General features: G+C 53.6%; 1 protein-coding gene across 3 annotated transcripts in view; it reads left to right on the forward strand.

Annotated features, from left to right (window-relative positions):
- Nucleotides 1–22,254, forward strand: part of OLFM1 (olfactomedin 1) — a 33,887-nt gene extending 11,633 nt beyond the window's left edge. For 2 of the 3 annotated variants that reach the window (XM_072984555.2, XM_078382708.1), the window contains exons 2-6: nt 6,357–6,506; nt 11,396–11,551; nt 14,713–14,932; nt 18,551–18,657; nt 20,543–22,254. In XM_072984555.2, coding sequence (XP_072840656.2) covers nt 6,357–6,506; nt 11,396–11,551; nt 14,713–14,932; nt 18,551–18,657; nt 20,543–21,217 — 1,308 coding nt within the window. In that variant the 3' untranslated portion in view covers nt 21,218–22,254. Of the gene's footprint in view, nt 1–1,832; nt 2,064–6,356; nt 6,507–11,395; nt 11,552–14,712; nt 14,933–18,550; nt 18,658–20,542 lie in introns of those variants that run through there. The other variant, XM_072984554.2, reaches the window with a different exon arrangement.
- The last annotated feature ends 1,254 nt before the right edge of the window (nt 22,255–23,508 follow it).

The following is a 23,508-nucleotide window of genomic DNA, read 5'->3' on the forward strand; positions in this document are numbered from 1 at the left end:
TCTCCAAGCGGAAGGAGAATGGGGGTCTCCTACCCCCCCAAAAAAAAGCCCTCTTCAAAAAGTGTATGCTTTCCAATAATAATAATAAGAGGGATGGCTCAAATTTCCCAACATGGAACATGGGTTATGTTTTTTTAATGGATTCTTGTGTTGAATTATGGTTTGCTGTGGCTTCTGTTTTCCATCTTTTGCTGTAACGTTTGTGTCCTTTTAAGTATTTGTATCCCTCTCGTTGCCTCCGAATGGCGGGGTCGAGACATGCCTTAAATAAATAACTAAGCTTTGCCTGCCCTCCGAACTGGGGCGCAGCGGCCCCCTCTTTCCGAGGCAGGGCTGGGATCAATCCCTAAGATGTTTGGGTCGAGCTTCAACCGGGTCCGGGCGGCGTGCGCTCCCTCCCTCCGTTTCTTAGCGAGGCTCCTGGGGCGCGGCTGCCCTCTTGTCCCCACCCCACCCCCGCCAAACCCTCTTCTTGCTCCGTTCCTTCTTGTGGAAGGAAGAGTTGTAACGACTGGAGCCTTCTCGTTCCTCCCTCGAGGGGGTTGGCGAAGTCATCGGGCGCGGATTTCTTGATCCTTATTCTTGGGCCTCGACTCAGCGGGAGGTGAACTCAGAGCCCCGAAGGGACCCCCCCCCTTTCAGAGGCTTCTGGTTTCTTCTGCCCTTCTTGCCTGGTTCGAGGCCGCCCTTCCGGGCTTCCAGCGGAGGTGAACGCGCGCCCAGGGCCGCCCCGTGCGCATCCCTCAGGACGGCTTTCCCCGCGGTTGTGGGGGCGGGGGGGGGGCGCGTCCAGCCTCCTCCCCTTCAGGCCCTTCGGAGTCTTCCAGGGCTTGGCTAGGACCCCCTAAGTCGCCGCCACCGCCACTACCCCTTTCCTTCAGGAGGAAAATCCCTCCGAGGCCCTTGTCCGCTGAGCCTCCGCAGTTCCACTTGGGATCCCTCCCTCCCTGCGCCCCCCCCGTCCTCCCACACGCCCAGTTTGATTTCCCAGTCCTTCCTCCCACCACTACCACCACCACCTCCCGCTTCTCCCCTCCTGCGTCCAAGGCCCTCTCCGTCCCTGGCGAGGAGAGCGGTTCCTCTCCAAAGCCGGCGCCGTTCTTCCCACTTTGCGCCTTCTCCGCTGTTACGCGCGCCCCCCTGGGGATCGGTCCCGGGACGGTGGGGCGTCTGTGCCGCGCGCGATCCCCTCCCCACAGGCCCCCTTTCCCCAGCCGAGGGTCCCTTCCTTCTCTCCTCCGTCCCCCCCCCCCTCCCTGCCCACGCGCGCGGCCGCCAGGGGGGAGCCGAGGGACGGGAACAAGGCGCACCGGGCGGGACCCGGGGAGGAGAGAGCCGGGGCTGCCGGCCTCGAGCCCGCTGGGCAGCGGCGCGCGCTGTCGGGGCCGCGCGCTGCTCCTCCTCCTCCTTCTCCTCCTCCTCCTCCCTCCTCCTCCTCCCGCGCCCGCGCCCGCGCCTCCCAGCCCCGGCAGTCCACGCCGGGCAGAAGACGGCGAGGCAAGGCGGCCGAGCGCCACCGACGGCAGCAGGAGGAGGAGGAGGGTCCGCCGCAGAAGGCGCCCGACGCGCGGCGGAGCGCTCCGCTTCCTCGGGCTTCCCGGCGGGCAGGGAGTCGCCCGGAGCCGGCCCCGGCGGCAGGAGGATGGGCGGGCAGCGGCGGGCGGCGGCGCCGGCGGGCAGCGGGGAGGCGGCCCGGCCCGGCCCGGCGCGGCGGCGCTTCCCGGAGCCCGGCTCAGAATGAAGGCGGCGGCCGTCGGCGCAGCGCCCCAGCGGAGGAGGAGGAGGAGGAGGCGGCGGCGGCGGCGGAAGGGGAGGCGGCGGGTGCCCCAGCTGGGGCTGCGGGGGCCGCGGGGGACCGGACCGGGGTGGCTGCGGTGGCGGCGGCCGCCTTCGCCCCCGGCGCCGCCGCGATCATGTCGGTGCCCCTGCTGAAGATCGGCGTGGTCCTCAGCACCATGGCCATGATCACCAACTGGATGTCCCAGACGCTGCCCTCCCTGGTGGGGCTCAACACCACCAAGCTGACCGCCGCCTCCGGAGGCACCGTGGACCGCAGCACCGGCGTGAGTGGCGCGCTCCGGCCGGGAGGGAGGGAAGGAGGGAGGGAGGGACGGAGAGCGAGGAGACGGGCGTGCCTGGAGGGACCAAGGGGGTGGGGGGGGAGCGCCCTTGCCCCGAGCCGGATTGGGCCTTCCTTGCGGAGCGGGCAAAAGAGAATCTCTGCCCCCCCACCACCACCCCTCCCTCATCCCAGGATCCTCGGGACTTGGCTTCCGCGGGGGACGCAAGGTCGTGCCCCCCTCTTTTCCCCACCACCCCTGGAGTTGCGGGGGGGGGGCTGTCGGGCGAGGGTGCGACCGAAGGACCCTCTTCCTCCTCCTCCTCCTCCCCCCCCTCCGCCAGCATCCCTCGCCTTAATCCCGCGGCGCAACCGTCCGCGGGGCGCATCCTTCCTTCCAGGACTGCAGCGCCGAGGGTCGGGCTTGGCACGTGGGAACGCTGCCGCCCCGGAGGGAGCCGGGCGGGAGGAGAGCGCCCCGACCGACCTTCCCCGCAGCTCGGGCCGCCGGCCGGGGAGGTCTGGGATCGGGTCCACACCCACCTGGGCGGCTTCCTAGGGATCGCCAGCAAGGCGCAGGGGGCAAAGCCGGGGGGTGGGGAAGCGGGCGCGGGGGGGAAGGATTCGGGGAAGAGGCGGTGGCTGGCGGAGGACGGGGAGCGCAAAGGGTGGGGAAGGGTCGAAAGAGAGCGGAGACGGCGCCTTTTTTTATCCCCCCCTTAAAATTATGGGATGGCGTGTTTTCCTGCGAAGAGGGGATGGAGTTGAGGTGTTGATCTCCTTCCTCCCTGCTCCTCCGCCCTTCCTTTTGCGCCCTGCAATGTCAAATTCCGGAAGGTGCGCCTCGGAGGGGCCGGTTTCCGAGTAGACCGGCCTGAGATGGGGGGGGGCGGCCGCTCTGGGGGGTGAAAAAGGGTCTTCCTCCATCTCGTGAGATGTTGTTGCGCCGGCCGAGCCTGGGTCCCGGATTCCGGTGGCTGACGGAGTCAACTTTTGCCTGTGCCTGTGAGGCGGAGGGAAGCGAAACGAGCCCCTTGTCCGTCTTTCCTCTGGGTCAGGATTGAAAGACCAGAACCTGGTCAGGATGAAACCCAAGGGAAGAAAAGGCAGCCAGAGAGAGTCGCTTTCCTCTGCCCTGGCCTTGAGGCTCTGGGGGCTCCCTTTAGGTGGTGGTGGTGGGGGGGTGCGTCTTGGGTAAGAAAGAGAGATACAGCCACGATAAATCAGGCAGAAGGACTGCGTGGTCTCCCCCCCCCCCCAATAATTCCTGTGGCTTCTCTGCTCATGTCAAGCCCTTCCCTGCCTTGAAGGGTCCTTGCCCGACCCCCACCCCAGGATTCCTGATCAACACCCCCTTCTCCCCCCCCCCCTATTTACAGTGTGCTTCATCCATCTCTTCTCCTGCCTCCCTTATATTTTCAGAAATGGGCAGCAGCTGGTAGGAAAACAGCCTCTGTGTTTTCTCCCGGGAGACCCAGGCTTGGCCCTTTGGGAACGAACGCGGCTCTTATTTTGGAGCGGCCCCAGAGCATGTTGATATTTGAAAGGATGCCTTCCTTGATTTTTTTTTAAAAGGATGCTTTTACATTCCCTCCCCCCCCAAAAAAAAGATCCAAGATTTGGTGTTAGGGCCGAAGAGGGGGGAAGAGGTGGAAGAACTTTGGGGTCTGGAAAGGAGAAGGAGGAGGGTGTGAAGAAAGGAGGAAAAGAAGTGGGCTTTTTTGGGGGGGGGGAGAGGGTGTGTTTAAATCTAAGCAGAAGGTTGAGCCACGGAGGGAGGCACCGATCAATGCTATGGAGTCTGCAGCACCGGCGTCCTTGAGGTCTTAATTTGGGATGATTCGGAGGCCTCTGAAGTCCCCCCCCCCATTGCCCAGAGATGTTAAGGGTGGGGGGGCAGCTGAGGCAGCTGTTAGAGATGGGGGGCAAAGGTGCCTTTTGGAGCCCAGCCCCGTTCCCTCTGGCAGGGCTGCCCATGTAGGGGGTTGGATCTCCCTGCCCAGGGTTCCACGCGCCGGCTCACACCGGCGTGGGTCTCCGCCCGTGGCGATCCAACCGCTTGGCATGACTCTCCGAGCTGACCTCAGCCATCAGGGTAGAGGAGACCTTTCTTTAGGGCCTCGGGCTGTGGCATCTTTGGGACACGCCGCCTCGTTCCTGCAGGAGAGGTCATCGGTGCTGCAGTAATTAAGCAAGTCGAGCGCCAGTCGGTAAACCCGGCAGGGAAGCCGAGAAAAGAGGTTGGCTTCCGGAGAGAAAACCCCAGCCCTCGTCTTGGAGGCACCTTGAAGGCAGGATTGGGTCCCACAGGAGCTGGTGGGGTGGAAGACAGGCCACGAAGGGAGCGCGTGGCCCAGCGGGACCCCGCCTCCCTTTCCGCCCCCTCGGCTCAAAGCCTTCTGCGTCAGCCGAACGAGAGGTCCGTTCCGTTCCCTTTAATCCAGTTTAGAATCCAAAATCGAGCCAAGAGCCCCCGATGGGCTGCTGAGCTCTTTGAGAGCGAGGGTCCCCAGTTTACCCACGGCTGAACATTTCTGCAAGAGGGAGGGTCCGGAGCCCTCTCTGAGAGAGCACAAGGAGGTCCAAACAGAGGCCTGGGGCTGGGCGGGCCAAGGGACCCCGGCTGAGACTGTAGCCGTGCACAGAGTCTGGATCACGGATGGGACCCGGCCAGCGGCCGGGACCTTTGACACGAACGCTGTTCTTTGAGTGACGGGGTGGGAAGGAAGATGGGCTACCCCCGGCCTTGCTTCAGCTTATGTCGAATAAGAGAAGGGGGGCCTCTCGGAAGGGTGCACTTCCCTCGCTCTGTTAACCTGGCGGAGCCTGTGGAACCTCCAGTCACTGGATCTTACTTGCCTTTGGCATTGAAAGCTGGGATCGTTCTGGCCCGCTTTCTGTCCTTCGGTCTCTGAAAGGCTGGACATCCTGGCGAGGCAGGAAAGCCGTCCATCGAGAGGAGCCCGGAGAAGAACTCTGGGTAGTCCTTGCACCCACCTGAAAATGGATCTCCAGGAGGGGACGAACACAGCTTTCCTGATGCCATAGACGCCTGCCCCGAGGGTCCATGTCAGAAACCGCCTCGGCTTGTACTTTCTGTTCCTTACTCTCCTGTCCCAGCCTCCTCCTCTTCCCAGGGAACAGACAGCCCATAAAGATGCTTTTAAAGCCCTTAATTATTTAGCCGGTTAGCAGAAAATAGATCCCAGAGCCATTCTTGGGAACATCGTGTGCCGGGGGGGGGGGGGGAAGCAAAGCAGGCCAGGCGGGGGGATGGGCCTGGCTCTGTTTTGGGAGCGGCCGGGCTGGGGAGCATGGTTTCACCTGGGTGAGACATCGAGGCGGAGTTGCCGGCTTTCTCCGAACCATCCTGGGAGCCTGGAAGGGTCTGAACTTGGTCGTGACATCTTGTCCTTTTGCACGACGAGACGGTGTGGAGGAGCGTTCCAGTCTTCTGTAAGGCCTTCCTGTTCATAAAACGAAACAAAAACACATGCACACAAAAGCCCAAAGCTTGGCGTGGGACTCAAAGTGATTCAGATTATGAGAAGGGGAGTCTGGCTTAGCAGAAAGTGGAGCTTCCCGACGAGACGCTCTGTGGGCAGCAGCGTGGGTCACCCGAGGAGGAGGGTGGGTGACCTTCCCTCGGCGGATGGGTGGGTTTCTGGCATCAATAAGGTGTTTGGACCAGATGACTCTTGAATTACCTCCTAGTTCAACCGTTCCATGATCCTGTGAGTCCAGGCGAAGGCCTCTGGCCTGGGGGATCCGGAGGATGGAGGAACTGGCGCTGGGAGGCGAGGGGCGGAGAGGCCCCTTCCCCAGCCTCATGGGGGCAGCTGCTGGGGCGCCCTGACCCCCAGAGGGCCTGGGTTCCAAGCTTGCTTCTCATCGGCATGCCGTTTGGTGGCCTTCTGGAGGTACCAGCCTGACTTCCAGGACTGTGGAGAGATTCCTGAGGAGCAGTTTGGACAAGAGACACGACAAAGCATTTGTGATGATGTGGCACGTCTTGCAGTCTGCACGCTAGAACGTATGTTTTATTCCCGGCGTGGCTTCTGCTGTTGGTGTTCAACCCCTTTTAGTTCCAGGGGTGGCTTTTCCTGTTCTCTGAGTCTTTTCTCCCCTTTTTCAGATTTGTTATCTCTGGCCCGCCACCTTCCTCCTTTCCACCCTCTCCCTTTGGGTATGTGTGAGGGTTTTCCTCTTCAATTTCTCCGCCTCTTTCCGCCCAGCTGCTATTCATGTCTCCCTTTTTGTTCTTTCTTTTCTCCTTTTTCCGGTCTGCCCCATCCAGGTCCTGCCAACTAACCCGGAGGAAAGCTGGCAGGTCTACAGCTCCGCTCAGGACAGCGAAGGGCGGTGTATATGCACGGTGGTGGCACCACAGCAGACCATGTGCTCACGGGATGCCCGGACAAAGCAGCTACGGCAGCTGTTAGAAAAGGTGAGCCGAGGTCCTGCCTTATCGCGAGGGGTGGGGCTCGGAATACGCGACAGGGGAGCCGAGTTGGAAATGTAACGTTGAGCTGAAATCCTGTGATAGGCAATTCCTGGGGTGATTCGTTGGGCTCAACAACAACTACAACTGATTCCCTGATATATATATTTTTTTTGAGGGGGGCACAGTTTGACGTTTAACCACATAAGCTGCTTTTAGTTGAAGGACCGGATCCAGCGGGTGGTTCCCCTCTAGAGCAGAGTGAGTGGATTGGTGGGCTCTACATATGCAGCTGATGAACTGCTCAATCGCTTGGGGGTTCAGGTCTCTGGTTCAATTCCGCCCGCCATCCCCCCGGCCTCCCTGACAGGGGCTGGACTAGATGATCTACAGGGTCCCTTCCAGCTCTGCATGTCTAAGAGGATGATGATGATGTGAAATATCCAAATTAAGGTGCAGTAATTTACCTGGCTGGATAGCTCAGGGGTTTACGTGTCCGGAGATGGAGAGTTCAGTTCCCCCCTGTGCCTCCTTCACAGGGGATGATGATCCAAAGGGTCCCTTCCATCTCTGCAGCTGTAACATGATGATGAGGAGGAGGAGCAACAGGGACTAACCAGTGGGTTTAGAACCATGCATGTTTACCAGCCGAGGTTTTCGGGAGTGTTCTTTGACGTTTCCATCCGTCTCTTCCAAAGGCAGCTGTTTTGAGATTTGGTTGATATACGCATTCATTTCAGCCCGTTTGATGAATGGATTAAAGGGCTGTTGATTCATCCAATCATCCCCAGCGAAGCAGTTGTCTCCGCCCCGTGTGGTTGATATTGAATGTGAGATGGACGGACTCCATAAAAGGAGCCGTGGCCTTCGGTTTTGCTGGACCTGTTAATCACAGGACCATCTGGAGGTCATTCATTCATTCCTAAGGTTGCCATAGATTTAAGAGATTTGATAGCCCTTCACGGCCCTTTCGTTTCCAAGATGCCTGCCCCCTAGTTCTGCCTTGATGTGCATCGGTTTCATCCGGAGATGGGCACGAACCACCGAACCGGCAGTTCGTTTGCACTTCAGCCAAACAGGTGCTGGACAGTTCCCCAACCCTACCAGAGAAGGCGGAGCTTTGAAGAACTAAACACCCATTCGGCTGATGAACGAACCAACACAAACTGCCAGTTCATCTCTCGTTTCATCAGTTCAACTTTGGATTTGAAATATGATACATTGAACGACAAATTTCATTGGCATGTGATTTCCCCCGCCCCCGCCACCATTACTGCCTCCTGCAATTAAAATGGGGTTCCTTGCCACTTCTTGATGCATTTGGCAGGTAATAATTGCGAGACGCAAGCTATCAACTCGTCCCTACTAAACGCTCTTCTCTATGCTGTGAAATTTCAAATATCCCCATCAGATGTCACCTAGTGTCAAACATTTGGAGATTATCTGACATTAAGATTTGCCGAGGAGACTGGCTGAGAGGGGAATAAATTGATTTCATTCCATTAATTTCGCTCACTTGGACGTTTGGGCGCTGAAAGCCACGGAAAGTGCTCGAGAGAGAGTGCAAGATGGGTGGAATGCATCCTACTTAATTAGAACGATATAAAAGATCAAAGCCTTGGATGTTGCCCCAAATAAATCAACTTGGAGAGAATTATTACATCTCCAACCGGTTTGAGTCACATTGTTTTTTTTCCCCATTAATTGTGTGTGGTGACATTTTAGAGGGGAAAAAGTCTCCCCAACAGACAAGTGACATGCAAAATTAAAACGGAGGGCCACGCTCTCCTTTTCCCGCCGACGTTAAAAAAAAGGTTGAGCAGGATCGCAGCCTAGGGGGAAAAAAAGGGACACTCTGTGGTCTCTCAGCAGCCCTCGTGCGCTCTGTTTTTAATAGTCTGCAGTAGTCCAGAGAGATCAGATGAATCTTATTAGGGGATTTATAATCTTGGGATCAAGAGATTTGTTGCTTAATCACTTCCGCGGGACGTCTACACATTCTTATGAAATTATATCCCCTCCCCCCCACCCTCTGTAAATTAATGGGATTCTTGCGGCTGGACATTGTGTTATCCCTGGACTTGATGAATACGGCAACATATTGTTCCTCCTCTCCCCCCCCCTCTCCCTTGCATGGAGCGATCTGACGCATTCACCCTGCCAACTTTTGGGAATCTATTTTTAACACAAGAGCCTGCCAACGGCCTGGCTGGGACCGAAGATGGAGCCTCGTTTCCTTCCAGCAGACGGACCTTCGCTTCTGGGCCACCATCAGCGCCGGCAGGCCTTCCTTCTCGGGCTGTTTGTTCCCCCACCCACCCCCCGTCTCCTGCCTCTTGGAAGATGGAGGGACATTTCAAAGTGAGGCCGGAGCAGCCCCTTTGGAGCTAGTTGACCTCTGTGGGTTCACCCTGTCCTTTCTCAGACAGCCAAGAAGAGAAGAGACCCAATCTGTGGGAGAGTCCTCTTTGAGCAGGCTGCTCGACCACCAGCATTGTTTCCATAAGAGGTTGGGTAGCCCAAGAGAGTTAAGTCAACCCAAGACGGAGTTGTCTCCACTTCTGACGATGCTTCCTTTGGCTCTACCAGCACCACCAGGTGATCAGACATCCTTGCTTCCCAGAAACCATTTCCACCCAGTTTGATTCCCCCACTGGACCGCCTTGACAGGCTCTCTTGAGGGTCCCTTCCAGCTCTGCCATTCTAAGATCTGAGATCTATAACCCAAGATCATTGCCTTGTTGGCCACTGAGGAAAGGAGAGGCTGGTGGCTGAAAGCCAATGGGGACGGTTGCCCTCGGAGGAGCTTCGGGAGAAAGCCGCTTTTCTTTAAGGTTGGCCAACGGTCAAGGCACCAGCTGGGATCGCCTTTGTTCGATCTGGAGGAGGACCGCTGCCCCAAAGGAAGGCTGGCCATTTTTCCAGCCGTCTGTTGCATGCCTGGCCGTGCCCCAAAGGTACGATCCGGGATGCATCTGGTAGGATCCGTCCTACGATCAATTGCACCATCAATCACGCGCTCAGACGTGCGACAGACAGATGGATGACTGTGAACACCCCACCCCGAGGTGCTTTTTTGGTTGTTTTGTTTTATTTTTTGCCATTCCGCCCATGGAAAAGTCAATAGAATTCTGGCCAATGTGTTTCAGACTTTCTTTTAAAAACGGGAAAACCACACAGAGGGGAGGACCGTGCCAGTGATGGAGCCCAGAAGCGGTCCTTCCTTGCCCCCCCCCCCCCGCCCGGCTTCTCCTTTTGCGGACGGAGGGAAGGGACAGAAGATGTGTGGGAGGGTGTGAAGTCGGAAGTGACGCCATCGCTGTACCCAGAGTAAAATTCCATGACAGAAGCCCGGCGGTTGCGCAACACACTCCGTGCCCACGGGACCGACACGGCATATGCGCAGGTTCTGTTTCTACGCCCGCTCACGCCACCGTCTCCTAATTGGGGCGAGGCAGATGGGCCCGCTTGGGCCGGCTGGGAACCGACACGCCACTCGGAAGAAGAAAAGCTTGTGTATTATTTATCAGCGAGCTATATTTATGCAGGAGCTGCCTACCTGCCCCTCTCTGCGGGTGATGGATGCCGCGGCGATCACGCCAGCCCTCTTCTGTCACAGGCGCTCCCGCTTCCCACACCTGCCGCCTGTGACTGTCGTGTGCAAACGAGGGGGTGATAATTCATATCAGAGGGGAAGCATCCTTCTCAGTTGAACCCCTCTCAGGGGGGATGGGGGTTATGAACAGCTTTCTCTGCTCCCAGATTCAAAGGGAGCCAGTGCCAGGGGAAAAAAAGAGAGAGACAAGTTTATGCTCCCCATATGTGTGTGTGCCTTCGCCTGCACAGAGGACTGGCTGGGGATTAACCAGGTGCAAAATCATGACAGTGCACCTGCTCCCCAAAACAGATGCGTTCTCTGTTTCAGAAGGGTTGCTGGTCATAGCAGCGTCGCGACTGTAGTAACAGGGCTTACAGGGAGCAGCCCAATAAATGACGCCTCGATTTCCATGTGATTTCCTCGATTTCTGCCTGTCTGGTGACACCGATAGAGAAGTCAGGTCCTTACAGCTGCTGGAGTAAACCAAGCTGGGGTAGGGGCCAGCAGGGTCGTGCAGTAGGGGAAACTAGAAGCTTTCTCTACTAGGCTTCCCCACCAAAGCCAGTAAACTGGAGCACAATCTGGTATTCTCAGGGGCTGCTCCACCAACAGGGAGTTGGGCTCGGGTGATCCCTGGCTGCTCTCCCACCTCCAGAATTCTGTAACGTCAGAGATCCGGGGTCTCATTAATTGGAGGAGCCGCAGGGCGCGGTCGTTGGACTCCAGTCCTGCAGTGAAGACTCTGCTCGCAACCTGAGTTCGATCCCAGTGGGCTCAGTTAGTCAGTTCAAGGTTGACTCAACCTTCCCATCCTTTTTGAAGCCGGTCCATTGAGAACCCAGCCCGATGAAGAGGCAATGTGTCGCCCCCATAATTGAATTGCAGACCACCCAGAGAGGGCTTTAAGCACTTTGGGGGGGGCGGTATATAAGCAGCACACTTTGCTTTAATTTTGATATGATGATAATGGTGGCGGTGGTGGTGTTTACACCACCCAAACGTCATCTCATCTGAAAGGAGGTTCTGTCCGGATCTTCTCCCTTCCTCCCCCCCCCCCCCGCTGGTGTCAGTCTTTGCTTAGCCTTCTAAACTAGCCTTGGAGAAAGCGGCTTTTCAAGTCCCGTTGTCTGATGCTCTGGTTCATGAGAAATCACCGCCAGGGTGCCGAGGAAGGTCTCCCCCCCCGTAAGTCCAGCCATGGGAACGGCTGATGTTTGGGGCCTTATTGACTCATCGCCACCCCGTCTCTTCCCCTTTCTTCTCCCCCCCCCCGTCCCGCCGCCCTCTTTCCAAACAGGTACAAAACATGTCCCAATCTATAGAGGTGCTGGACCGGCGCACTCAACGGGACCTCCAGTACGTGGAGAAAATGGAAAACCAGATGAGGGGACTGGAGTCCAAGTTTAAGCAAGTGGAAGAAAGCCACAAGCAACATCTGGCGAGGCAGTTCAAGGTGAGCCTCGGGGGGGGGGGGATAAAAGATCAGACAGGACTCCCCTCCTTAAGCGGGTTGCTCCTTGGTCTCAAAGAGAGCCTCGGACTCCTCTCGGGGGGGGCCTCGGGTCTAAGGCAGCCTCTGTAAATCCCCCCCCCCAAAAGCTTTTCCTTGGGGCGTAGAGAGAGAAGCCTTTCATGTCACGATCCGAGTGGTTTTGAAGTCAGCGCTAGAGGCAGAATCAGAATTTTCCCTGCTTCTGCGGGTCAGCTAACCGGGGGGGGGGGGGGGTTGGCTTCACTGGGGAGGTTTTCACCCCCTGTTTTTCCATCAGCTTGCTAAATGTTCACCTCTCAGATTACCCTGAAAGCCACCAGAGCAGGGCCCACAAGTTAGATCGATTGGTTGGTTGATCGATCGATTTAAATGACTTATTCTCCCCACCTTTCTTCTCAACAACTGGGCGGACACCTCTATGGAAAAAGCACCGGAAATCTCCCTTTTATGTCCCTCCCCTCCCCCTTTGCATCTCTCCTTCTCTCTCTCTCTCTTTCCCTCAAAGTTCATCTGAGCACCCAGGGTTTAGTTCTTTGACTGCAGAGCCTGAGGTTGGGGGTTCGATTCCCCCACTGGGGCCTCCTTGAGAGGGGCTGGACTGGATGACCCCACAGGGTCCCCTTTTCCAGCTCTGCCGTTCTAAGGCGATTTATTATCCCTCCTCCACCATCGCCTACAAAACTGCACCCTGTACTGGTTTACCTGGAAGTAAGCCTCAAGGACCTAATTCATCTCTAAGATTCTGCCTTTTAAGAATTGGTCCCTTATACCCTTCCAGGTCCTTTATCAGCAGGGGTCTTCAGCCCTTACGGCTGTGGGCTAAGAAAACCTGGGTTCTGCAACCCCATGAGATGGGCAGAGAATCAGCTCTGAATAATGTATCAAATTTTGAATTATTTCTTCTCTGGGTTTTTTAAAAAATGTTTTGCATAATTTATTTTTGTGGTGCAAAACATGGGAAGGGGCCCACAGGGCATGGAGGCTTAGATAGTACTGGCCATGAGACATCCACCAAACTGTGGAGGGAAGCCGTCGCTCCTTTCAGAGGAAAAGCCATGGCTCGTTCATTTATTAATTCCCCAGAGTATCCCCGTTACCCAAGTCCAGTCCAAATTCTCCTGGGAATGAGGACGACCCAGTGCTGGGGACTGGATCTTTGGTTCTTTTTGTTGAAAAACCCAACAGAAGCCTCTGGTAGAGAATGGAAATCTGATTATTATTTTTTTTTGCACCAAAATAACACTCAAGCTGCATGAGGGAAGAGAGGAGAAGGGGAGTGTCTTTTCTGGGAGGGCGGTTTTGATTCCAAAAGCTTGGCAGAGGGCCTCATTGGAATGGCTCGCTCACTCAATCAATCAATCATCAATCCATCAGCCAGCCAACATACCTACCTACCTACCTACCTACCTATACCCACCCACCCACCCACCCGCCCGCCCATCCATCCATCCATCCATCCATCCATCCATCCATCCATCCATCCATCCATCCATCCATCCATCCATCCATCCATCCATCCATCCATCCATCCATCCATCCATCCATCCATTGACTAACCCATCCATCCATCCATCCATCCATCCATCCATCCATCCATCCATCCATCCATCCATCCATCCATCCATCCATCCATCCATCCATCCATCCATTGACTAACCCATCCATCCATCCATCCATCCATCCATCCATCCATCCATCCATCCATCCATCCATCCATCCATCCATCCATCCATCCATCCATCCATCCATCCATCCATCCATCCATCCATCCATCCATCCATCCACCCACCTACTGACCCTTTGTAAGGTGGAGATCCCCCTTCCTCTTCCATAGTGGGGTCGGCCTCTGGGCTGCCACTGGGCTAAACCTTCCCCTACCAGAATAGGCTGGCTTAATCTGTGATGGTGACCATCCGGGTGGGGGTGGTATATACAGCAAGTTCTTGGTGCTTTGAGGGCACTACTCTTTGCAGCCCTTTCTCGGTGGGTGGTGGAGCTGAGGAGGGGAGCAGGCACCCCCCCCCGGTATGAAAACTTCATTTGCCCAGAAGGAGATGGGGGGGTTTCTAGTGGATGTTTAATGTTCGTTGAAGGGAGGCTATTTAAGCTGCTACAGTTGTGCACAAAGACAGCCAGTGACAACTGAGGTCCCCCCTTTTGGCTTAGCTACGGAGAGACCCAAGTTGCCCTGTCTTCCAATGTCTTCTGTACAGCTTACAAAATTTGCAGTCGCTCGTTACATTCGATTATCTATGGACTTCCTTGGGGGCCTGGGCCATGGGCTGAGAAATCTTCACGGTGCTGACTTCCAACTAAGCTGGTGGCACTTAATCGAGAGTCAGCGTGGTTAGGGAGGCCAAAGCATCTCTATCGCCACTGTAGTTTTTACAAAACTGGTCTTTGAATGGCTACTGTTCTGTTTTAAGGCAGCTTAGCGAGCAGGCTCTTCAACAGTGTCTCGTTTTCTTGCTTGCAGGGCTAACTTAAAAGAAATTTTTACAATGTCGCACTGGCTGAAGAAGCTGTCCATCCCCCTCACACATGTAACCATGAACAAAGCAGAGGGCAGAGAGCTTTTCCCCGCCATCTTTTGCTTTCTTTTCTTCCTTTCTTCCTTGTTTTCTTCCCCCTTTTTTTCTTTTCAAATCAGGACCTTTAAGCATCACCACACAAGTGAGACCTCTTCTTTTGCATGTAAAACTGTAGAGAAGCATTTTCATCACTAGTTTTTTGGAACTCCTTGTCAATGCATTGGTTATTATTATTATTATTGTTATTATTATTATTATTAATTTATGGAGAAGAAAAAACAAAGAATTTGTGTATGTGACCGAAGCATGTAACCTTAAGATGTTGCATTCTAAAAACAAAAAAAAAATATTCTAAATAAAGGCCTTTTTCCCAAATAAGATGGTGTTCTTCAGACTGTTTAATGCCATATTATATATTCTTCCACATTTGGACACCCCAGCCAGCATTAATAATACTAATAATAACAATGGCCATTACGGCGAGGGTATGGACCAAGGCACATCCCTTAGCAGGCTAGGAGAAGAGGCAGGTTTGTGAGGAGGGGGTTTTACGCACCAGGCACTGAAACCAAGCTTATTTTAACCTTGCAGGCGATAAAAGCGAAAATGGAGGAGCTTAGGCCCTTGATCCCAGTCTTGGAAGAGTACAAAGCCGATGCCAAATTGGTTTTGCAGTTTAAAGAGGAGGTCCAGAATCTGACGTCTGTTCTTAACGAGCTCCAGGAAGAGATTGGCGCCTATGACTACGAAGAGCTTCAGAACAGAGTGTCCAATCTTGAAGAGAGGCTCCGGGCATGCATGCAAAAATTAGGTAGGCTTCACACCGGAGGAAGGAAGAGCACCCGCTCTGGAGGGGTGGTGCCTTCTCACGCCTGTGTTGGATGGGTCGCAAGCAGACACAGAGGTGCCCCAGGGGTTCAGGAGACACACACACACACACACACAGCAGAGGTCAAAGCTCAGTTTCAGCCAAGGCCCTTCTGGGCAAGGGTGTAGTAGACCCAGGGCGTTCAGGGTCAGACGCCAAGGACTTTCTGATGAGCAGGGTCCATGGCAATACCCACACAACACACACACACCGAACAGGGTCCCCTGGAGTTTAGCAGTGGTCCTCACAATAGCTGGGGAAAAAAACCTGGAAACCACCCACCCACCACCCACCCCACCACACCGTGAGTTTTTACAAGGTGTCTCCCTTCTCATGCAAAAGTATTTGAGGGTGGTGTGGTCTTAAATAAGCAATCAAGAGTCATTCGCTTTCTAAAAGACTTGCTCCTCAGTTCTTTTCATGTGGGCTGCTGACCCATCAGCCTGACTTTGACCCTCCTTAGGAGGGGGATGTCTGCATTCACCCTAACACAACTCAAGCTGGGGAGGGGGGGTTGCCTATGGCGCCTAAAAAGGAGGAACCGAGGAAGACTTTCCCTGCAAAGTCTTCAGAGAGCCGCCCCACCTTCAGAATCAGCCACGGAGGGGAGGGGAAGCCGCAGCTCCGAAACAGAGGCCTGACCCCCTGTGTGCCTTTAGGCCAGAGATCATGTCTCAAGCCAACAGGTTGGATGGCTTAGACTCTGAGAACCCCACAGTCAGAAGGGTAACCTCAGGAGTCACGCAGTCCAGTCGTTCCCAGCTTCTTGGGCTGGCGGTGGGGAGGGTCGTGGGAGAAATGCTGGGACCTCGAGGGGGGGGTCGTCCTTCTGCCCAGTCACGCCCAGCAGAAATCTATGCCATTCCAAGTGCATTTTGTGGCGCAGTGGAGGGGTGTATGCCCATGGGTGCGAGATGTGCGAAGCAGGGGAGGAATTCTGTAGCCCAAACGTAAGCCCAAGGTTACAGCAGGCACCCTTTGAGAGACACTCTGCATAGGCTCAGAGATGCCCCCACAATTGGATCACGCTGGTAAAGTAGAGCTAAACCCCTCGCCAGTGAAGGTCGGCTTCCAGGGCTTTCTTGGGGTGGGGTGGGGTAGTCTGTCCAAACAAGACCCATCTGGAAACCAGGTTCTCGTCCACCAATTCAGATTTGCAGAAGAGGAGGGAATACAGAGGTTGCGGGGATGTGGCAGTCATGGCCTTCCCTCGTTGGCGATGCGCACGCCCCACATCCGAGTTCCAGCCAAGGAGCTCATCTCTCCAAAGGGCCGGGAACTCGTAACTCTGTTGAATAGCTCTTAGCGTCAGAATTCCCGTCGTCGGTTTCTTGTGGTTTGAATCCATCCGTCCAAGTCTTCCTTCTCTGAACCCGCAGAAAATCGAGCATCCGATGTCTTCCAAATCACAGTCCTTCGAATACCCAAACCATCTAATATCAGCTTTCGTAACAGAGCAGTGCTCAGGAACTGCCAAATGTGAAACACCCTGGAAAATACCGAGGGGCGAGGCCCAATAATCTATGAATTTTCGGAAAGCGTTAACTGTTCAATAACCCTTAAAGGTGGAGAAGAGTTAATTTGTTCAGTGATGAATTTTCTCGGAGGTTAGAAAAACACCAGTATTGTGGTGTAGTGGTTACAGTAAAGGACTGGGACTCTGGAGATCTGGGTGCAAATCCCCGCTTGGCCATGAAAACTCACTGGTGGGGGGAACTGGTAAAGCCACTCTTTAACTATCTCACTTACCTTGAAAACCCATTTAGGGTCACTCTAATTTGGTTCCAACTTGACAGCACACACACAGAAAGTTGCAACCCCCCCTTCTGAGCCTGTTGTGGTCAATCCATTGTGTGTCCACCAAGCTGACCCCCCCCCCACCAATATTCCCTGCTTGTTACTGGGCACCTCTGGCTATCCAGCTGTTTTCAGAGGACCTTGCTTCTTAGGGGCATGGCGATAAGGCGGCTTTCTCATTAAGGCGAGAGAGCAACCAGAAGAACCGAACATGTCTCAGTTTAATTACCTTTAATTAGAAAAAGCAGGTGGGGCAGCGAGGCAGGGCAGAGCTGCCGTAGGCACAAACTGTAGCAGAGCACAACCTTAGCCACGTCTGCCGGATTTTGGAGTGTGGTCTGCAAACATCCAGTGGTCCTCATGCAATGCATAAAATCTATCATCAGACCTTCAAAACCAGTCTGAGGCATTTTGCTACCGAATCATTCCTGCCCAGTTGAATCCCACGATACTTTGCAAGGCTAAACAGGCCAGGGGGGCTGTCTTAACAGATGAGGTATGTGTGCGCGAGCAGTACGACAACGGAACAGCAACGGAGGCTTTCAAGAGAAAACTGGACCACCCTCTGTCGGAGTTACTTTGATTTGGATCTCTGCCTTGAGCAGGGGTTGGACTGGATGGCCTTCGAGGACCCTCCCAAATCTACAATTCTCTAATTATCTGATTAGCTTTGGGAGTCAGGAGGTTTGGGGGTCTGGATAGCCAGAGCCTCCTTCTCCTGCTTCAGTGGAAATCTAGAGGTAGCCGGTGCACCCGTAGTGTGTGACTTGAAGCAATGTGTTCAAGGCTTCTATTCCCTTTGATTCTATCATTCTACCACTCTATTCAGTATTCTATTTTTATAACAAATGCTTACCCTAAGTCCTATAGAAATAAGCATGCCTCCCCCCCCCTTTTTTTTTAAAGACTCCCCTGCTTATCAAGGCTGGCCTTGTTCAAAAACTCCCTCCCCGTTTTGGCATTGAAATTCCTCGTAAGGGTCAACTATTTTTGCACTCCTTGTTCCGCTGAATAGGAAATGAAAAGAAACAGAATTCATTTTTTTTTTTTTTGAAGATCTGCCGTTTTTAGAGCAGTTCTCCTGCTCTTCTGTGTCAGAATTCGTCAGACCTAATCCCCTCTTAAGAGGTTACGAGAGATTACCAGGCCTGTAAATTACAAAGCCTGCAAATAACGTTGGGGGGAAAACAGTGTTTTCTTTACTATCCGTTGGAGTCCAGACATTGGCAAAAGCCCTCCCCCCCCGAGATTTTGATTTCTGAACGAAAGGTACAGGGAAATGGGTCACATTTTGGACCGCTTGTCACACCGCATGATGCGAGCTATCTCTGCAGCAGCACGACGTGCAGGTGCATGCGAACCAGCCCAACCCTTTATGTGTGCAAGCCAGATCTCTTTTTTGAGGGGGGGATGATGACTATTTTCTCAGGCTAGGATGGAATGATTCCTCTGTGACCAAAGGGTCTCTTTAACGGAGCTCGCTTCCAGCAAAGTGTCCCTTTCTGGTGAGATCAGACCCCATCCTTTCTCGTCATCAGACTGCACCCGAAGATTCTCCTTCTGACCCTTCTGGGCAAGCCTGTGAACTGACCTGAGCCAAATTCAGACGCTTATCAAAGGTCCAAAGTGAACCTTACCTTCGGTCCCTTCTGCTTTCTGTATCCATTTCCCTTCTCGATGAAAATAGACCAGCCCCTTTTTGCTTGTAGTCAACCGACTCTTGCGTTCGTGGAGTTTACTCTCTCTCCCTTTTTTTTTTTGCAGCTTGTGGGAAATTGACAGCAATAAGTGACCCGATCACGGTCAAGACATCCGGATCCAGGTTTGGCTCGTGGATGACAGATCCTTTGGCTCCAGAAGGTGAAAACAAGGTAGGTTGACAACCCCCCGGGTTTGACCCTGGGCATACTGTTGTGATTTCTTTCTACAGAGCCGTGGGCTGCATGGAAGCATCCTCAGAGAGTTGGGTCTTTTAAGCAAACCTCCCCTGGATTTCCTCACTCAGCACCCCTAGCAATACCTCCACCGACAGGACGGTGCCAATTCTGTGCTTGTACGAACGGGTCCCCTTTCTTGCTGGAAGCAAGATTTGGGAGTACGTAGTGCGCTCAGCCTGACCCAGCAAAGCGGCCGGCTGTTCTTCTCCAGTCCTTCTCATCTACACGAGGATCTCAGATGTGAGCTTCCCGTAAAGTAAGCCACGCTGCCAGGTTTCCTGCTTCCCAAACGGTATTTGCTCGTCTGACACCGTTCCAAAGCAATAATCAAAAGGGGATTTTCATTTCCCCATTTCTCTCTCTCTCTCTCTGCTTCACCAACCTCTGAAAGGAAGGAGTAGGAAAGAGTGGAAGGCAGAGAGGCACAGCAGTTGAGCGACAGAGCGATGCCTTTTTCAGGATGCAGAAGAAACCGAAGCTGGCCGTCAGTCGTAAAGCGCTGGGTTCCTTTGCCGGTCGTACTTTCTGACGGTTGAGTCTTTAATCACCGAACTGAGCGCCGTTGGGCGGCTGAGTCTTCTCACCTGATCAACACAAGAAGGGATGGGGCTCCTCTTATCTGTTAAGTTCCAGAGGCCTGTTGGCCAGCTTTCTTGTGCAAAAGTAGAATCCAGTACTTGAAGTGCAGTTCTATAAAGAAGGCAGTGCGTCCTTCGTAAGAGTATGTGTTAAAGAAAGAAAATCTTTACCCCACAACAAGGTAGAATTCTGTGACCTAGAACGATTGGGGAAAATTGGTCACTCAGTCAATCAACTCATTATTCCTATAATTTTATTTGGGGTATTAATGGGAAGAGTACAGAGCTATCGGGGGTCCCAAATCCCGTCCCGTGTCATATTTCGGATGTAAGGAAGCAGGGCTGTGCTTGCCGGCTATAACCCCCACGTGTTCCTCTGCCTGATGGTCCAAAGCAGGGCTGGGGTTACGGTGTGTCGGAGGTGCTTCAGATGTTTTTGGAGTGCACAGTTCCCATCATCCTTGGCCAACAATGAGGACTGATGGGAGCGACAGTACGCCAGAAGGCCACGCCGTCTTCCTTGGTTGAAGGCACAGAGGTTCTTCCGAGAGGCTTACGGTTGTAGTCGTTTTAAAAACACACAACAGACTCTGGGAAATTGCCTAATCCTCTTTCAAAGCCATCGTTAGATTACTCTGCACAGGATTACGGTTTCTCTTGATGACCAGCAGCTGGATGTGTGAATTGCTGCTCCCCCCCCCCCGTAGAAACCTGCTCCGCCTACCCGCGGTCTGAGCAGATGCCTGCTCCAGCTGGGGTGAGGCTAGTCCTGGTGATGCCCCAGCGATACCTGCAGGAAACACCTTTCTCCTGCAGGACGAGCGTCAAACTAGCCTTTGCCTCAGAGGTGACGCTGTTGATCACAGGCTGCAAAGGAGGACGAAGCCCCATGTTCCCCCGCTGTATGCAGGACGTTTGCCTGATAAACAGCCCCAGGACCTCTGGGGACCCAAGGTTGGGAACCTCTGCTTGACTCCATGAGACTCCAGTCCTTGGGTTGGTTCAGATGACCCTCCAAACCATGGTCTGGAAGATCATCTGAACGAAACAAACCAGGGTCTTGGACTACAACTCCCAGAAGTCACAGCCGGCACAGCTGGCGGTGAAAGGCTTCCAGGCGTTGCAGCCCGGGAACATCTGGGCACGAAGGTTGGTTTTGGCCACAACAAACGTCCGTGGCTCTCCTTGTTGCAATGATGCACATCTCCGTCTGATATCCCCAATGTGTCCTCTTTCCACAGGTGTTTTATATGGACAGCTATCACAACAACCGTTTTGTCCGGGAGTACAAATCCATGTCTGACTTTATGAACACGGACAACTTCACCTCCCACCGCCTCCCTCACCCGTGGTCCGGGACGGGCCAGGTGGTCTACAACGGCTCCATCTATTTCAACAAATACCAAAGCCACATCATCATCAAGTTTGACTTGAAAACGGAGACCATCCTTAAGACACGCAGCTTGGATTACGCCGGATACAACAACGTCTACCATTACGCCTGGGGAGGGCACTCGGACATCGACCTTATGGTGGACGAGAACGGCTTGTGGGCCGTCTACGCCACCAACCAGAACGCGGGGAACATCGTCATCAGCAAACTGGACCCCAACACCTTGCAGAGCATCCAGACGTGGAACACCAGCTACCCCAAGCGCAGCGCTGGGGAAGGGTTCATCATCTGCGGCACTCTGTACGTTACCAACGGCTACTCTGGAGGAACCAAGGTGACTTACGCTTTTCAGACCAACACCTCCACGTACGAGTATATAGATATCCCCTTCTTAAACAAATACTCCCACATTTCTATGTTGGACTACAATCCGAAAGACAGAGCCCTCTACGCCTGGAACAACGGCCACCAGATCCTTTACAACGTCACCCTCTTCCACGTCGTCCGGTCCGACGAGTTGTAGCCCGCCTGGGTTGAGGAAAAAAGGAACTGAGAATATTAAAGAGACGAACCAACGGAACCGGGAAGGAGGCAGAAGACGGAACCGGGGAGGGGAAAACGATGGTTTAAAATGCAGACAGGAAGGTGCCAAACCCCACGTGTCAAGGCGAGAGAGAGGAGTGTCCACGGTTCAAAACCCGCAAGGTCCGCACGTAACCTCTCAAAGGGTGGACAGATTTCAGACCCGTCTTCTAGACATCGGAAAACAATAAGCCAAACGAAAACCCTTCCCCTTGCAGCTGGAACTGCAGCGACCGGGGGCCCACTTTTCTGTTGTTGTTTTTTCTTCTTCCAGGAGTTGGGAGGGACGGTTTTTCCCCCCCTCCTTTTTATGTTCCAATAGCAAAGCTGTCGTTACAAAGTACAGTGTGAGGCAATGACTGTTGGGAATATATCATTAAGGGGGTGGGTGGGTGGGGGGTTCACACAATTCTCTCTCTCTCTCTCTCTCTCTTTCTTGCTCCCGCTCTTTCTCCCCTTCCTCCTGTCTTGGTGTATTGCATGGACATTTCGTACATCACAGCCAGCTATGATGGGTGTCTGGGTAACGTTGGCGTCGGTTATAAAGTCCGTTCTATATTGGCAGCCTCTGATTATTCTTAATTTAATTTTTTTTTTGCAAAAGGAAGGTTGAAGGAGGAGATTGCACACCATGACCGCTAGACCCCCCAGCCCCTATTCTTCCCTCCCTCCCTCTGTGTTTTATGTCAACTTTAGATTACCTGTTCCAAGACCTAAAGTAGCAATGGATCTGTGTCTTTAGTAGCTATAAAATATTTAAAAACGAACAAAAAAAAAAGGTATGTATTATGGACAAAAGTCGTTGTACCCAAATATTTGTTTAAACCTGTATCCGGCCGGTATCTTGTGCACTCTATGTCTGTTATTAACCAGAGGTGGAAAAAAAATACTTTGTATGTTCCAGTTTATGCAATGAATGTTGTAAATGCAAATGATGTTATTTGGATTAATAAATGAAGGTTTCATATCTTTAAACAATACGGTGTTGAGTTCGCCTTACGGACAGGGAATCCAGCATCTCATAAATAGGTAGCTGGCATCCCCTTACACGAAGGAAACCATGGCAGAAAGCTAATGGCCAGTCACAACTAGAGGAGACCCACTGAATCCATGGGGATTTGGTGTGTTGATTCCTCTGTATGTTCCCTTGATTCAGTGGGTCTCCTCTTGTGGCCGCTTACTGTCGGAAAACCACCATTAACATATCTTTTGGGGTCACTGTGAGAAGTCTTTATGAGGCGCAATCAAAACGCAGTGGAATTTTAGAGGCGCTGATGGGTGTCTAAAAGGCCGGTGCCCCTAATACCTTGTTTTTCTAAAGAACACTAGAAAAAGCCGACAGCCCTTAATTACCAGACGTCGTTATGGCATTAGAATAATGAGAGTGCACCACAGAAATCCCCTCCGGCCCGGCAGCTGTTCCTCCAACCGAGGAGCATTACAATCCCCTCGCATCTGTCGACGGACTTCACGTAATTTTTTTTTCCGAGGTGGTCTGAGGAGCCACACGACACTCTGGAGAGTCAGATGCATAACCTGAATGATGCATGGAGACCGTTATCCTGTGGAACTCACTGTCACTGGGCCACCCCAGAGCAGCAGCGTAACTCAGATCAACAAAGGAATAGATTGTCTAGAGAACGAACTCTAGAGATATACATACACATAGCTGGCTGGAAAGCACAGGGAGTGAAGTCTGTGGCTCTAGAGGTTGGGAGTTCGATTCCCCATTGTCCCTCCTAGGGGAAGATCTAGCCCGGGTAGCCCTGGGCGACCTGCATGGTGGTCCCGGATAAATCAGCCACATTCCGGGGTTTATAAGGCTGCAAGAACGGAGAGCCCTATGGGTGAAGGGTGTTTTTTTGAGTGTGTTACTCTTTTTCATGGTCTAGAGGGAAGATTTATGGCATTGGCAGAATTAGGAGTATCAGTAGAAATCAATAGATGCTTCTCTTCGGACGTCTTCCTTTGCTTTCCGCGGCTCGGATTAAAAGGGCAAGACGGTGTCCCCACGTCCCACCCTTCCTCGCCTCTGGAGCCCTTTTTCAGGGGCCACCCGGCCTCTACTCTGCTTCCTCCGCTTTGCTGGAAATGGGTCTCAGGGCTCAGCAGAGAGAGAGAGAGAGAGAGAAATCCTCCCCCCTGCAAAGTGGGATCTGGATTTTGAGGCCATATGTTGGTCCTGGGGGACGTGGCGCTGAAAGGAAATTGTTCTCTTTCAGGATAATCAGC

Source organism: Pogona vitticeps, chromosome ZW-PAR (genome assembly GCF_051106095.1).
Source record: "Pogona vitticeps strain Pit_001003342236 chromosome ZW-PAR, PviZW2.1, whole genome shotgun sequence".
Classification (NCBI taxonomy): domain Eukaryota; kingdom Metazoa; phylum Chordata; class Lepidosauria; order Squamata; family Agamidae; genus Pogona; species Pogona vitticeps.